Source organism: Ahaetulla prasina, chromosome 3, assembly GCF_028640845.1.
Source record: "Ahaetulla prasina isolate Xishuangbanna chromosome 3, ASM2864084v1, whole genome shotgun sequence".
Taxonomy (NCBI): domain Eukaryota; kingdom Metazoa; phylum Chordata; class Lepidosauria; order Squamata; family Colubridae; genus Ahaetulla; species Ahaetulla prasina.
The window spans coordinates 174932676-174950168 of NC_080541.1; the positions used below are offsets into that span (position 1 = coordinate 174932676).

At 43.7% G+C, this 17493-nt stretch overlaps 1 protein-coding gene across 3 annotated transcripts in view; it reads right to left on the reverse strand.

The window, feature by feature from the left end:
* BEST4 (bestrophin 4) overlaps positions 1-1831 on the reverse strand; it is a 29379-nt gene extending 27548 nt beyond the window's left edge. Inside the window, exon 1 of one of the 3 annotated variants that reach the window (XM_058178919.1) lies at positions 1253-1831. In XM_058178919.1, coding sequence (XP_058034902.1) covers positions 1253-1280 — 28 coding nt within the window. In that variant the 5' untranslated portion in view covers positions 1281-1831. The remainder of the gene's footprint in view (positions 1-1252) is intronic. The other 2 variants (XM_058178918.1, XM_058178921.1) reach the window with 2 other exon arrangements.
* Positions 1832-17493: the final 15662 nt, after the last annotated feature.

A 17493-nucleotide genomic window follows, 5' to 3' on the forward strand; every position in this document is an offset into this window, starting at 1 on the left:
GGACTCCTCTAATAGTAGATTCCATGCCATCAGCCCAGACCTTTTATCTGGGAAGAAAGATGACACCTAAAAAAACGTATCTCAACAGATGCAATTATTTTAGCACAGTATTGTGAAAGGCAAATGCAGCCTTAATGAATTTTTGTGCTGTTCTGGTTACCACCATTCCATTGCAAATTATAAAATAATCCCAGGTCTTGAATAAGTGATCCGCTGGATACCTGCTGCCCTCTACAGCACCGGAAGTGCAAGTGATGGGAGAGAAGAGCAAAGTCAGAGACTGTGGGAAACAGCCGAGAAAATTGACAGCAGTTGGAAAGGGATACCCTTTTTATTTGTCCATGCTGTACAATACTTCATTCAGCCAAGCAGTAAATGATGAGAGACGTTTTATTTCTTCTTTCAAGCTTCCAGTAGGGCCGGCCTTTTGCATCTTTTTGCTTTATGTTGGTTTTTCTGTTGCATTTCATGTGGTGCTTTTAAAAACTTTTTTTCCCCCCCTCTTCCCTCCCACTGTCCCCGGGGCAGGAAATGGGGTTGGAAATCGGCGAGTGGTTGGCTGGAAGAAGGGAAAACGGATCATTCTCACCCCAGGTATTATTATACCCTGGAACGGCCGGAGGAGTAACTCGAGCTGCCCTACAAATGGCCTTTTCTTTGCAGGGAACCGGTGCGAAACAAGTCTTGAAGAGCCGCTTGCACACACACACACACACACACACACACACAAACCCTCGGCGTTCTTCTTTCTCAAAATAACCGGAGCCTGGTCTCCCAGGATACAAGATTATAAACAGAAAGCATCTCCCAGCCGCGGCCTGGCAAACGTCTTGGTGCCGCCGGGAATACAGCCCAAAGCCCCGAGCGGATCTGCCGCCACCCCCACCCCCCCTCTAACGTCCAGACAGGCTGCAACGGGGCCGGCTCTCCCGCCCACCCCAGCTCCTCGAAGCCAAATTCCCCTGGCCGTGTCCGGAAAAGTACAGCTTGGTTCTCGGCGGGACTCCTAGGGAAGAGAAGGGAAGCTGCACCCAAAGGACGCCCTCCCCACTTTGCCTCCTTTTCTGGGACACCTGCCGACCTGCGCCAGGGAAGGAAGGGCTCCCTGAACAGGTCTTTTCACGGCGCCCTGCTAATCCCTTCCCAAGAAGGCGCGCTCCGACGGCCGGGAAGCCCGAAAGCTCCCTTTGACCCGTCGAGGATGGCGGGCGACGCCTTCGAGCCAGCCCTGGAGAATCTCCCAACCACTCACCTGCCCCCGGGACCCTGTCCCGTCCCATTGTCCCGGCGCGTCGCGGGAAGCCCCGTCAAAGTTGTTCCATGCCTGGCTCAGGCTCGGGAAGGGACGCTCTCCTTCGCCGAGCGAGCCTCCTCGGGCAGCGCCGGGCTCTGCCTTCTTCCCCGGGGCGTGGCCCTCCCGCCGCCCGAGAAACTGTTGGAAAAAGGCATCTGGTGGAGAGGAAGGAGAACCAGGCCGGCGGTCGCCTGTACGCTTCCTCCCGCCGGCGCCCGCGGCTCTGGCCGCTTTGGGGGGGGCCTTCGCCTGGCTTCGAGAGCCCAAAGCGTCCTCCGGCGGAGTTTTTGGGTGGCGAGCTTCGAATCTAGGAAGGCTCGCTTCCCGCCTTTCCAAGAGAAAGAGTTCTGAAGGGCGAGCCGAATTGGCCGCCTTGTCCTACACCAGGAATGACTAATCTGAGTACACATTTTATTTTATTTCTTTCACCTTTCACCAGTAAATAGCCCATAATTGTTTTGTGTCCTATTTAAAGACTTGTGTAGTTGGTTCCTTGAGAGCGGATACTACAGGTGACCACAACTGAGCCCAGTATTTCTGCTCTTAAGTGAGACGTGTGTTAAGTGAGTTTGGCCCTGGTTTACGCCCTTTCTTGCCTCAGTTGTTAAATGAATCTGGCTTCCCATTGCAGCTGATAACCAGTTGTTAAGCGAATCTGGCTTCTCCATTGACTTTTGTTGTCAGAAGGTCGCAATTGCCTTACACATTGTAAGCCGCCCTGAGTCTTCGGAGAAGGGCGGGATATAAATGTAAAAAAAAAAAAAAGTGATCACGTGACCTTGGGCCACAGCAACAGTCATAAATATGAGACAGTTGTGAAGTGTCTGAATTTTGATCACGTTACCATGGGGATGCTGCAAACGATCATAAGTCACTTTTTTCAGTGCTGTTGTAGCTTTGAACGGTCACTAAATGAACTGTTGTAAATCAAGGATTACCTGTATTATGATTGTAATTACAGTAATCCGAAACAACAGTAGTTTCAGACCTTCACTCCATTGGCCTTAGTCTGTACATTACATTTCCTTTGGTGAATAAGATAGGCAATCTGTCTAATAGTCTATCTAACCCTGCATAGATAAATAACAAAATCCAAGAATTAGGTCGAATTATTCTTCATAAATTGCAGTGGCTAAGTGACAGCAGCTTATAAAGAGGGTTCTTTTGAAATTTAAGGAGATTATACTGAATTTGGTTCCTAACTGCTAATCTTTACTTGTACTGTAGACTAGACACATAATACGTACATATCCATCATGCTATTTCCTTTCAAGCTAAGTAACTTAACACACAATGCAGTTGTGTGTGTGAGAAGTAATAAACCAAGTAAATTAAAATCAGGAAATAAGGAAAGAAATATAAATCTAGTTTACTTTACCCTCAATCAGTAAACCTTTCCATAGCATTTTATTGTTGCAAACCATATTTTCTTCCATTGTATCCTACACTGATTCATATATTCTTTCTTTAAACTTCACACTTCATTTTTTCTGAAGGATCTCATTAACCATATCCAAATTTCTCAGTCAGAGAAAGTACCTTAAAGATTCTAATGATTTGCTAACAGATGGCCTAAATAATTCTCCTGCCATTACATGATACTGTGGGTAAACAATGCCTTTTAATTGCGCATCAATGTATTCACTCAATCAGATAACTGCAATATTAACATGCTGCTTGGTGAAATCTGGGAATTGAAGTCCACACTTTTTAAAGTTGTTGAGATTGAGAAACATTGCTCCATAGGGTTAGCAGTAATAATTTGAGACCACTCTTGAATAAAGATATGAATGTGTGTTTATTTAGCACATCATACATGGACTAGCAATATATATATCAACATTTAACAAAGATATGAAATCTCCCCTGTAATGGTAGGTACAAATGACCTTGGCCCAGGGAAGGGCCAAGGCAGCTGCCAATAAGAGGCAGTTTAGCCCACAGCAGCAATGTAAATATAGCAAATATCTAAGAAGGGACCCTACCTAGTTTCTTGGGCTACAAAGGTAACCAAGAAGAAATGTAACTTCAGATTTGCAACTTCAGATTTGTCAGCTTTATGAGTTAGTCTAGACAAGAAGTACATCCAGAAAAGCTAATATTTTTAATACAATTAAGCTCAAAATTTCTGTTGCAAGTGAGACATTGTTAAATGACTTTTGCCCTATTTTACGGCCCTTCTTGCCACAGTTAAGTGAATCACTGCAGTTGTTAAGTTAGTAACACAATTATAGAGTGAATCTAGCTAATTATTGTGTCAGATGCTAGAAGATGAGCAGATAGATATACTATTCATAATAAAAAAAATTACCTTAGACATTATTTCCATCCACCGTTTTTTTATCATGTACAATAAAAAAGGGGTCACCTTGTGTCCTACTTTCCATCTCTATTCTACCCCTGCTATGCACACAAAAAAGCTGAAGTTGGAACAATCAAAAGACCCTCTCTTTGGGGATTAACCCTCTTACTGAGGGTTAGGCCAGGTGAATTAATTAAAAAACTTCCGAATTCTAAGACAGGATCCTGCACACAGTAACTTTCATCGTAACATGGTTGAATCCAAGAGTTCCACTCAAACTCTAGCATTTAAATTTAGGGCTTTAAAGCAGGCTTCTGGATAAGTAAGCATTATTAGGATGATTAATTTTCCCCAGTAAAGTCAAACAGAATATTATTTGAACTTGCTTATCCATCAAGTCATAGTTGCTCCATTCCAACCAGACAGTACAGGTTGATGAGACCACTCCTTTTGATGCAGTCTAACGTGGTGTCTTCCAAAGAAGAATACTGAGTCAGAGTTAATTTGTTAAGGGAAAGGAACTTAAGGATTGACTTCCAACATGAAAGCAAGTATAGGCCAAGGCCTATGCATATAATACTGGTGGTGAGTTGGATGTAGCAAGTTGTCCTAGACTCCCTCCAGGTAAATCACTGACTTGGGGATAATGCTTAGTGCTCCAATTATAAGAACAACTGTTGTAAAGTTTGCGCTTAGTTCCATGGGAAGAAAAATATGAAAGTTACTAGTCTCCCATAACATTCTATGAATGAGTTCAGTGGTACATACAGATTTGCCTGGACTAGAAGCAGCTCTGGAGATACAGAACTGTTTGCAAGCATCCATGCGTACAATAGAGTAAGCCACATTTCTGCCTTTATGTGGTAATGTCAATAGTTTTATACAGCACCCAAAGTAAAAGTGAACTATCTGCCCCTCTGACATGCATTTTTTTGAGTTGTTTCCCTTCTCGTGTGAATCAAGATCAAGCATCTCTGAAAATGTAAAGCTAGAAGTCAGTAGCTTTACAGGGTCATTTTAAGTATGCTAACTCACCCCTGCTGGACTTTTGTTCTTCCAATTTTCTATCTCTCCTTCTTTCTCACTGTAGCAAGGGAGGGCAATCTGAGTTCTTCAGATATTGCTGTACTAGCATTTCCAGAGTCCTGATCAGCCAAAACTGAAGGTGCTGAGAATTGTAGTTTATATGAAAGGCTATATGCTCTCCATCTCTGCAAAATAGCCTAACTAATGTTCCAGGATATTGGTTAGGCACCTATGATTCCTTTATAAGAGATTACAAGATTTAATATTTCTCTTTGGAAGGTTACAAGAAAGATGTTGGTCTGATTAATTCATTAATTCATTATTAGCTTAACCATGATTAATAAGTCCAAAACCAAAATTAATAAGTCATAGAGCAAATTTTATGTTACAGTGGCTGAATTCATGCAACACATTAAGCCCTAATAAAGCAAATTACCTTTTAATTCAGCCTTATTGTGTTATGTAATCCCAGACTATATAGCAATAACAGGAAAATGAGAATTCTCCAGAGCTCTGTCCCATATTACCAATGGCAAGGATTGTCAGGGACAAATTGGAGTTTTGTTTAGCAACAAATTGGAGTTTTGTTGGAGGGTCAAGCTTGATGTATGATTATCAACCATCACCAGACTTTGCAGTGATGTGTGGAGAAGAACCATTTAGAAATAAATAGATGCAAAGATTGCACAGCTAGTTTACAAAAAAGTCCTTCCTGGGAAGCATATTAAGATTTGAATTCTGACCTTAGCCTCTCACCCACAAAGAAGTTGCTTGAAGATTGTTGGTTTTCTTATAATGAACTATGTATTCCATATTTCAGTGCAAGTTCCACTCCTTTGATAACATCAGAATGCCATCCTGTCCTTAAAAGCTCTTAATGAGCCAATAAAATGAAAGGCAACCTGCAGCTGTAAAAAGGTTGGCTTTCCCTGCCTTATTGCAACACTGGGGCTACTGTATGAGAGAAGGCAAAAAGAAGCAGGAAGTTGAACAATGAATCTTGTTTTGGGATTCATGTTGGAATGAGCAAAGTGCTTAGGAACAAACAGGTCTCTGAATCTTGTGGGCAAGCAATTCAGAAGGGAGTCAAAGATGTGCGTACGTTTGATAAGCAGATGGAAATTTGGGTGCACTAGATTTAAAATGCAGCTAATTGAACTGACACAGGAATCATCTGTCTATCTGAACTAATTTTCTGTAAAATGAGATTGTATTTATGCAATCATGAATATAACACATATTACTAACTGCAACATTGAGCAATGTATTTCCAAAGTTCGGGATCCAGAATTAGTTTAACAGTCCACTGCCATACAGATTAGGAACTGGTTTGTATCAGGCAGCCACAAACTAGTTTTAACTTACTTTTTATAGAGAAAATATGCACAAAAAGTATTTCTTTAAGTAATAATTAACTTGTGAAATTCTTGACTAGAATCTGTGGGATGACCTCTGGCTTAGATGGATTTACTCTTTACTATAGTTTGATTACTGGCCAGGCTTAACAAAGAGAAAGGAAAAAAATATTTCAAATTAAAACAGATTGCATGGCCAAAACTTCATAATAAATAATGCTTTCTTTATGGGCAGCCACTGTTAGCAATTGGTAAATCAGAACCATTATCAACATAGCAAATATAACACACCCTATGCCAAGAATAGAAAGAAAAAGCGTTTTATCCAGAGGTCGTTCCCACCTTAACTGCAATGTATGGCAAACAGAACTCAAACACAGAAGATGGATTCCTCAGTCAAGAACTTGAATATTTGGCAAGTCTGAGGAGAGTTTTGAAAGGAGATCGTCAAACAATGGAAAAAGTATTATTTGGGGATCACTGGATACTCTGCCAAACACTGAGTTGCAGACATACTAGTAGAAAATGCATGTTTAATGATTAAATCTCTTCAGCTAGGACCTCCATGGCACTCCCTGAAATATTCCTGGCACAGGTAAAGAAGGAAAGGCATGAGAAAAATAGTGAAAATAGTCTCCTCTCTCTGACATATACAGTACAGGTAGTCCTCAACGTACAACAGCTCACCTAGTGACCTTCTAAGTTACGACAGCCCTGAAAAAAGTGACTTACCACCATTTTTCACACGTACATGGTCACATGATCAAAATTAAGATGCTTGGCAACTGACTAATATTAATGACATCTGCAGTGCCTTGGAGTCATGTGATCAACTTTTGCAACCTTCTGAATACTGTCTTTGTCCAGATGCTTCAAACATTATACAAAGACACATATTTACCCATCACAATTTTATGATCACAGAGGATATAATCTCATGGCCTGACGGAAATCTCAGTAGGAAAAAACAGGGCAAAGAAAAATGGCAAGTGTAGAATTAATTTTTATCTTAAAAACACCCCAAAGGCTGAAGTTACAGACTATGCTAAACAGTCATAGTGATGCTTTTGTTCAATATTTTGCATGGATGCAATTGCTGTGGATTGTAATATATTGATTTTTTTCTAGTGTTTTCCTCAAGTGCACGTCCTTTTTTTCCCACAGATGAATTAGTTGTGACAGGAATTGTATTGTGGGTTGAGAAAGAGTGATTGGCCCAAAATCACCTGAGCCAGCTTTTATGTCTAAGGCAGTGTTAGATTCGGGCAATAACGAGGCAGGAGACCAGATGAGTAACAACAGCTCACCTAGTGACCTTCTAAGTTACGACAGCCCTGAAAAAAGTGACTTACCACCATTTTTCACACGTACATGGTCACATGATCAAAATTAAGATGCTTGGCAACTGACTAATATTAATGACATCTGCAGTGCCTTGGAGTCATGTGATCAACTTTTGCAACCTTCTGAATACTGTCTTTGTCCAGATGCTTCAAACATTATACAAGACACATATTTACCCATCACAATTTTATGATCACAGAGGATATAATCTCATGGCCTGACGGAAATCTCAGTAGGAAAAAACAGGGCAAAGAAAAATGGCAAGTGTAGAATTAATTTTTATCTTAAAAACACCCCAAAGGCTGAAGTTACAGACTATGCTAAACAGTCATAGTGATGCTTTTGTTCAATATTTTGCATGGATGCAATTGCTGTGGATTGTAATATATTGATTTTTTTCTAGTGTTTTCCTCAAGTGCACGTCCTTTTTTTTCCACAGATGAATTAGTTGTGACAGGAATTGTATTGTGGGTTGAGAAAGAGTGATTGGCCCAAAATCACCTGAGCCAGCTTTTATGTCTAAGGCAGTGTTAGATTCGGGCAATAACGAGGCAGGAGACCAGATGAGTAACAACAGCTCTTTAGTTTATAGTGAACCCAGCAACCAACACTCGGAAAAACCCCTCTTTATATACAGTTTAGTCGGAGGCTTCAGCCAATCAGCAACGTGCTATTTCCCGCTCAATTTTCCCTCCAAAACTTTTAAAGATACATTACACTCCTTCCCTCCCAGAAAACATTGTACCCATATTTACATGAAATTAGCATCTTATTTCTCTACGTAGTCACGCAAGTAGACTGGGCGTCTCCTAACTCTTTCGGACCTGCGCAATTCATTCTCTGGGAGTGAGTCGAGCTGGTCGGAGGGACTGTTTGTTCCTCTCAGCTCCTCCTCTAGGCCATCCGGCCCTGGATTATTGGCAGAGTCGTCCCTGCTGTCTTCAGGAGGAACCGGTTGGTGTCGCTGGACCTCATCGAACTCAGATAAGTCCCGCGTTTGCCCCGGGTTTGAGTCAGCTGTGGATTCAAACATTTGGTAGTCAGGGCCTGTTTCGTCTGTTTCTGATTTACTGGTTATTCGTTTCCTTATTTGGTCTATGTGGCGCTTCCATACCCGGCCATCCTCTTGCACCCAACCAATTACAGTCCTTATTGTAATGTCCTTGTAAGAAGCCCGAGCCACCTCCTTGGATGTGACTGGGCCAGAGTCCAAAGAGTCAATTAGCAGGACGGGTGTCCCGGAGTGGGGTCTTGATAGTCTCTGGTAACGGGCATCTGCTCAGGGCGTCCGCATGCCCTAACTCCTTCCTCCCAGAAAACATTGTACCCATATTTACATGAAATTAGCATCTTATTTCTCTACGTAGTCACGCAAGTAGACTGGGCGTCTCCTAACTCTTTCGGACCTGCGCAATTCATTCTCTGGGAGTGAGTCGAGCTGGCCGGAGGGACTGTTTGTTCCTCTCAGCTCCTCCTCTAGGCCATCCGGCCCTGGATTATTGGCAGAGTCGTCCCTGCTGTCTTCAGGAGGAACCGGTTGGTGTCGCTGGACCTCATCGAACTCAGATAAGTCCCGCGTTTGCCCCGGGTTTGAGTCAGCTGTGGATTCAAACATTTGGTAGTCAGGGCCTGTTTCGTCTGTTTCTGATTTACTGGTTATTCGTTTCCTTATTTGGTCTATGTGGCGCTTCCATACCCGGCCATCCTCTTGCACCCAACCAATTACAGTCCTTATTGTAATGTCCTTGTAAGAAGCCCGAGCCACCTCCTTGGATGTGACTGGGCCAGAGTCCAAAGAGTCAATTAGCAGGACGGGTGTCCCGGAGTGGGGTCTTGATAGTCTCTGGTAACGGGCATCTGCTCAGGCGTCCGCATGCCCTAACTCCTTCCCTCCCAGAACACATTGTACCCATATTTACATAAAATTAGCATCTTATTTCTCTACGTAGTCACGCAAGTAGACTGGGCGTCTCCTAACTCTTTCGGACCTGCGCAATTCATTCTCTGGGAGTGAGTCGAGCTGGCCGGAGGGACTGTTTGTTCCTCTCAGCTCCTCCTCTAGGCCATCCGGCCCTGGATTATTGGCAGAGTCGTCCCTGCTGTCTTCAGGAGGAACCGGTTGGTGTCGCTGGACCTCATCGAACTCAGATAAGTCCCGCGTTTGCCCCGGGTTTGAGTCAGCTGTGGATTCAAACATTTGGTAGTCAGGGCCTGTTTCGTCTGTTTCTGATTTACTGGTTATTCGTTTCCTTATTTGGTCTATGTGGCGCTTCCATACCCGGCCATCCTCTTGCACCCAACCAATTACAGTCCTTATTGTAATGTCCTTGTAAGAAGCCCGAGCCACCTCCTTGGATGTGACTGGGCCAGAGTCCAAAGAGTCAATTAGCAGGACGGGTGTCCCCGGAGTGGGATCTTCGATAGTCTCTGGTAACGGGCATCTGCTCAGGGCGTCCGCATGCCCTAACTCCTTCCCTCCCAGAAAACATTGTACCCATATTTACATGAAATTAGCATCTTATTTCTCTACGTAGTCACGCAAGTAGACTGGGCGTCTCCTAACTCTTTCGGACCTGCGCAATTCATTCTCTGGGAGTGAGTCGAGCTGGCCGGAGGGACTGTTTGTTCCTCTCAGCTCCTCCTCTAGGCCATCCGGCCCTGGATTATTGGCAGAGTCGTCCCTGCTGTCTTCAGGAGGAACCGGTTGGTGTCGCTGGACCTCATCGAACTCAGATAAGTCCCGCGTTTGCCCCGGGTTTGAGTCAGCTGTGGATTCAAACATTTGGTAGTCAGGGCCTGTTTCGTCTGTTTCTGATTTACTGGTTATTCGTTTCCTTATTTGGTCTATGTGGCGCTTCCATACCCGGCCATCCTCTTTGTACCCAACCAATTACAGTCCTTATTGTAATGTCCTTGTAAGAAGCCCGAGCCACCTCCTTGGATGTGACTGGGCCAGAGTCCAAAGAGTCAATTAGCAGGACGGGTGTCCCCGGAGTGGGGTCTTCGATAGTCTCTGGTAACGGGCATCTGCTCAGGGCGTCCGCATGCCCTAACTCCTTCCCTGGCCGGTGCAGTAATTTGTAAGAATACGCCGCTAGGAAGATAGTCCATCGGGTCAGTCTGGGCGAAAGTGCCACGGGCGTTGGGCGGTCGCCTGCCAACAGGCCTAGTAGGGGTCTATGGTCCGTGATTATTTCGAAATCACGACCAAATACATATTCATGGAATTTCTTTACCCCGGAGACTATAGCCAAGGCTTCCCTATCTAGCTGGCTATAGTTCCTTTCAGCCGATGACATTGTTCGGGAGTAATATGCTATAGGGGCTTCTGTGCCATTTGGCAACCTGTGGCTGAGCACAGCCCCCACCCCGTAGGGAGATGCATCACAAACTAACACTAATGGCAACGTGCCATTGTATTGAATAAGGAGGCTATCGCTAGATAGGAGGTTTTTCACCCCTTCGAATGCCCTAGCTTCCGCCTTCCCCCAAGACCACACAGCTGTCTTTGCTAGTAATTTGTGTAGCGGTTCGGCTATTGTTGCCTTATTTTTTAAAAATACCGCGTAGAAGTTGACCAGACCTAAGAATGCCTGTAACTCCGTTTTGTTTTGGGGAGCTGGGGCCTTCCTGATGGCCCGTACCTTGCTCTCAGTGGGGTGGATCCCTTCCCTGTCTATCCGGTAGCCCAGGAATTCCACGGATCCTACCCCGATCTGGCATTTGTTCAGTTTAACTTTGAGTCCGGCGGACCGGAAAATGCCCAAAACTTTTCTCAGCCTTACCCCTAATTCCTCTAGATTCTCAGCGGATACCAATACATCGTCGAAGTATGGTACCACCCCGGGTAGTCCCTGCAATAGCCGCTCCATTAGGTTCTGAAATAACCCTGGAGCCACACTAACCCCAAACTGTAACCGGGTGCATTTAAAGGCACCCCTGTGCGTGACAATTGTCTGCGCTTCGGCCGTGCTGCTATCTACAGGTAACTGTTGATAGGCTTGGGCCAAGTCTAGCTTGGCAAAAACCTGCCCTTGCCCCAACGAGTGCAGTAAGTGTTGTACTACTGGGACGGGGTAAGCACTCTTTTGCAATGCTTTGTTAAGCGTTGCCTTGTAGTCAGCGCAAATCCGGACCGACCCGTCCGGTTTGACTGGGGTGACTATAGGTGTCTCCCACTTCGCATGGTCAACTGGCACTAGTATTCCCTGGTTTACTAGTTTGTCCAGTTCCCGGTCAATCTTGGGCTTTAGGGCGAATGGGACCCTCCTAGCCTTTAACCGGATAGGGGCAACTTGTGGGTCTAGGTTAAAGGAGATAGGGGTCCCCTCGTACTTGCCCAGGCAGTCTTTGAAGACGTCCTCGAACTCCTTCATTAGTTCGTCTTTTAGGTCGACTTCGTTTCGGAAGACTCCGGTCACTCCCATGCCCAATGCTCGGAACCAGTCCAGTCCCAACAAGCTCGGCAAGGTTCCATCAACTATGGTGATGGGCAGGGTTTTCTTGTATTGTCCATACTTGACGTGGACGGACGTTACCCCTCGAACAGGGATGCGATTCCCTTGGTAGTCCTGTACCTTTAGCTTCTGTGGTTGCAGCTTGCGCTTCGCGATGGCGGGTAAGTCTTTCACGAGAGTGTCCCAGGACATGATCGTGATCGATGAGCCGGTGTCCACTTCCATTCGGCACGGCACCCCCTCAATGTGTGTTTTAGTGAAAATCTTTTTTTCTAGGCGCGTTGATGCGTGACCCACTCTCACGGCAGTCTGATTCAACTTCGCGCCTTTTTTGAATTGACCAATCACGGGCCGCTTCGCCGTTCCCGCGCTCTGATTGGTCGGTTTGAATTTTTGGCGGGAAGGTTGGGGCGCTCGACAGGCCTGCGCTATGTGCCCCTTCCTTTCGCACCGCCGACAAGTCGCATCCTTAAACTTGCAGTGTTGTCGTTGGTGTTGCCCTCCGCAACTCGCGCATTCGCCCCGGTCTTCTCTCTCCGGCCTCCCGGTGTGGAAGACTTCTTCCTCTTCCTCACCTTCCGACTCGGCCTGGACTTCCTCATTGTGGACCGGGGTTGTTTTCGCTCCAGCCCCTGGCGCGATCGGCTTTTGCAGGGTTTCTGCCGCTTGGGTGGACATCTCGTGAGCCCTGGCTTCGTCCAAGGCGATTGCCAGCGTTAGGTTGCTTCTAGACAGCAGCCGCCGTCGCAAACGGATGTCCCTGACCCCACAAATGAGCTGGTCGAGCAATGCGTCTTCCAAATCTCTGTATTCACAATGGTTCGCGGCTTTTCTCAACGCCGCCATGTACACACTAATCGACTCGCCCTCTCTCTGTACCCGCTGTCGCAACTCGAACCGTTGGATGAACTTTGAGGGTGTTGGTGCGTAGTGTGCTTGAAGTGCCGTTTGCAGAGTTTGCCACGGTACCGACTGTACCGGCGTTGGCTCTGAAAGCGATTCTGCGGTGTCGAAAACCTCCGGACCGCAGTGGCTTAGGAAGTACGCTCGCTTCCTATTGTCCGAGACTCCTTGGAGTTCGTTCGCTTCGAGGAAACACTCGAAACGAGCCATGTATGACCCCCATTTCTCCTTAGCTGGGTCAAATGGCGCTGGCGGTGTGTAGCTGGACATCGCTGCTTTCCGCCCCTTGCTGACTGGGTTCGCTAATTCCTGGTTACTTCAGCTCTTTCGGGTGACCTCGCTGCCTCGAGATCCCATCCTCGTCGCCAGTGTTAGATTCGGGCAATAACGAGGCAGGAGACCAGATGAGTAACAACAGCTCTTTAGTTTATAGTGAACCCAGCAACCAACACTCGGAAAAACCCCTCTTTATATACAGTTTAGTCGGAGGCTTCAGCCAATCAGCAACGTGCTATTTCCCGCTCAATTTTCCCTCCAAAACTTTTAAAGATACATTACAGGCAGTATTAGAATTCACTGTGTCCTGGTTTCTAGCCTGGTGCCTAAACCACTAAACCAAATTGGCTCTTTTATGCAAACCCATATTATTATTAATTAAACAAACGATATAGCAAAGATAGAACAGAACAGAACAGAATAACAGAATTGGAAGGGACTTATAGTCCAACCTCCTGTTCAGGCAGGAAACCCTATATGATTTCAAACTCAGACAAATGGTTGTCCAATGTCTTCTTAAAAACTTCCAGTGTTGGAGCATTTGCAACTTCTGGAGGCAAGTTGTTCCACTGATTAATCGTTTTAACTGTCAAGAAATTTATCCTTAGTTCTAGGTTGCTTCTCTCTTTGATTAGTTGCCATCCATTGTTTCTTCTTCTGGCTTCGGGTGCTTTGGAGAACAGCTTGACTCCCTCTTCTTTGTGACAACCCCTGAGATATTGGAACATTGCTATCATGTCACCCCTAGTCTTTTTTTCATTAAACTAGACATACCCAATTCTAGCAACCACTCTTTATACATTATAGCTTCCAGTTCCCCAGTCATCTTTATTGCTCTTCTCTGCACTCTTTCTAGAGTCTCAACATCTTTCTTACATTGTGGCAACCAAAACTGGATGCACTATGTTAATACAGCCTAGAACTGTGATAGCTTTTTTGGCAGCTGCAGCACACCACTGGCTCATATTTAAGTGATTATCCACTAGGACTCCAAGATCCCTCTCACAGTTACGGTACTACTATTGAGCCAGATATATCTATACTATATTTTTTAATATTTTGTTGGGAATAATAACAATGTGGGGATTGGGAGCAGTGTATACTACCTAAATCACACAGGCATAGGGACAAAGGGAAACTAATCCATAATTGTATCTTCACAACCTCCCAGGACCCAGTCCATGTGCATGCTGCCTTCCTTTCACTCTCAGCTTGGCACATGGAGGTCCAGGATTTATGAGGATTTACATATGTCAATTTCTTGTTAAGCAACACAACAATCCATTGCTGCAAATCAGTATAGATTTCTCTATCCCAGTGTGATAGGTTTCTTTTTTGTTTAGTGAGCCCCATGTTGAAAAAGATCCATAAATCTTGATTCCAAATCTTGGAGAAATAGCTCCAATGCAAAGAATATTTGCAATTTTATCACGAGTGATTAATCCAGAATCATAAATAATTCTTTTGATTTTAGTCCCTCCCAGTGGCAGTAATATGAAAATCAACACCAAAAGAATTGATGTTTTAACTCTCATGTTTCATCCCCAATAATATAGTGGTTGCAACCAACTCATTAAACATGTTGAAGTTATCTCAGAGGAAAGAAATCAAGCATTTTGTTGTTCTAGTAATCCCTTTGTTATAATTCCACCAAAACCTCTGATCATTGTGAGACTTCAGAAATAGCAATTGCATCTGGTCAAAATTGACTGAATAAGAAATGTGTGAATCAAACTGTCAAGAACCCCTAGGATAAATTAATTGAATAAATTTAAAAAAGGGCTGGAGTCAATTCAAAACAGTATTATTATTAAAGGACCAGTTCATATTAGAATGTAATTTACCTACTTTAAAATTAAATTTATTCTATGCCAGCTTTTTATATATAATCCAGCTCACACATCTACAACCACTCTTAAAGAAATAATAATTAAGCCTCTCCTGCCCATAATCAAAGAAAACTATAAACCCACCCCCTACCCCCAGGCTTTGTTTGCCTTAAAAACAGAGACTGCGGTTGTTTTATCCATTCCCAAGATATCAAAGGGCAGGAAAAGCCATTAAACTGTGCTAGGTTTCTGCAACTTGCTGTCTTCCCAGTGTGTCATTGTATGATTAGCGAGGAGGAGGAAAACCACAGAAGTCTGACTTCTGCTAGCCTTCTTGAACTAGATTGTCTCTAGATGGTTTTGTCAAAAATGTTGAGAGTAAAGTGCACAATTCTCTTAATTTTCAGTAGATGGCAGTGTCTTATCACTGCTGCAATACCATTAATTCTTTGGAAGAAACTAGACTTCCCTGCTTACAGTTGCTATCAATAGAAATAGTCTGTAAAAGGATCTAAAAATATTTTAAGGAGAAAATCTTCTCTGCTATTGGGATCTCAGTGGTCCAGCTAACTAAAAAAAACTTGCTCTGACCATCAATAAGCTCCCAGTCAGAGATGGTATTCAGCCGGTTCGCACCGGTTCAGGTGACCATCAATAAGCTCCCAGTCAGAGGTGGTATTCAGCGGTGGTCGCGGCGACTAACCTTCCTGAGTGGCTTTAGGAAAAAGTTGCAGATGAGTTCTGGAGAGTATTCAATAATTTTGGCAGCTAAATTTTCCAATTGGTGTGCTCTAGTTTTACCAGTACTGACTGCAGATCTCATTATCCCCAGTCACTATGGTTGACAGTGAAGAGGACAATAGTTCTATGCCTCTTGGGGGCATCAGGTTGGGAAAGACAAATTACAACAAATTACTTCTGGAAAATCATTTGCTTTTCCCTCTAGTCAAACCTGGCCCATACATAATACTAAGCCACAAAATGTTTCATTTGGCTTAGTGTTTTGTGCAAATCTAGGCTATTATGCTTATTTAACAAACAGTGACAAAGTGTGAGGCATGAACCCACATATGTATATAAAGAGCAACTAACATGTGAGTATGGTTTCATCATTAACACCTTATGATGTGAAACATGCAAGCTTTTTATTATTATGTTAATTCCTTAGTTGAAAGCAGGGAGGTGATCTCACGATGTAGCTGTTAGTATCTTCCATAACTAAATTCTTCCCTGCTCAAATTAAATAACACTGTAAACATGCAAATGTAGTTTTCAGAACTGGTGGATGAAAGAAGAACATGTATTGATAAACTGGAGCCACTGGTCCGAAACTTACTGCAAAGAGATGGGACATTGAGCTAGTTGTGCAAGTCTACAGACTTGGGGCTGGTGTTGGCTTGCTAGTCAGATTGTTACACAAGATAGATGTTAGTCTTTCTCTACCCCATCTTGTAAATACTGTGCTACTGGGAAAATGACAAATTGACTATGTTCATAAAATACTAAGCTCCAACTTCACTTAAGCCTATACAGTGATATGTGAAATATGTGTAATTAGTTGTGGCTTACTATATAGTCCTTGATGCTAGAAAATTGGATCGACTTAATTGTGAATCGGCATGTTTCAACACAACTATGTTTTACCCTATTTTTCCTAAGGTCTACAGAATTCAGTTGGTGACCTTGGCTGGGAACCTCTCTTTGGCCTACTGTAGGGGTCAGTAGAAACCAGACAATTGGCTAATTTCTGATCAGTTACATTATTTGGGAATATTGCAATAGAAATGTCACCAAAGTTTAATTAACTATTTAATAGTTAAGAGACCTTAAATGTCTGGTCTTGTTTTGTAAATGATAAAAGGATCACGGAGAAGTTTGATTTGAAATGAGGTCATGTCCATTGCATGTACCATAAGCTTCTATGCTTAAATTAGTTATATGGTAGATAAATAAGTGTTATAAATGCCACAAGTTATGCAAGAGGAAGGGGAACTGGTAAATATGTCTCAATGGACTAACTTACTGATCTGGATTAATCAAGATAGTTTAAGCCACATGTGGCTACACTTAGAATTTATTTGATTCAATTTATGCCTCACTTCACCAGAAATGTGGCTTGCATTGGTTTATCACAAATATAAATAACAGTCAAGTAAAAAAAAAGATATCATCTACACTATCAGTATACAAGGGACACAGTGGCTTAGTGGGTGAGACACTGAGCTTGTCGATCAAAAGGTCGGTAGTTCAGCGGTTCGAATCCCTAGTGCTGCATAACAGGCTGACCTCCCGTTACTTGTCCCAGCTTCTGCCAACCTAGCAGTTCGAAAGCACCTAAAAATGCAAGTAGAAAAATAGGGACCACCTTTGGTGGGAAGGTAACAGCGTTCCGTGCGCCTTTGGATTTGAGTCATGCCGGCCACACGACCATGGAGACATCTTCGGACAGTGCTGGCTCTTCGGCTTTGAAACAGAGATGAGCACCACCCCCTAGGGTCGGGAACGACTAGCACGTATGTACGAGGGGAACCTTTACCTTTACCTTATCAGTATACAATACAGTAATAATACAATACTGTACATTTTTATTCTAGATAAACATAATAAAAACAACCATATAAATACACTGCATCAATATTAAATAGTCAAAACAACAAATTAAAACCAGACTCTATGTGAAGGGAAGCTAAAATATAGAAGTATTTTC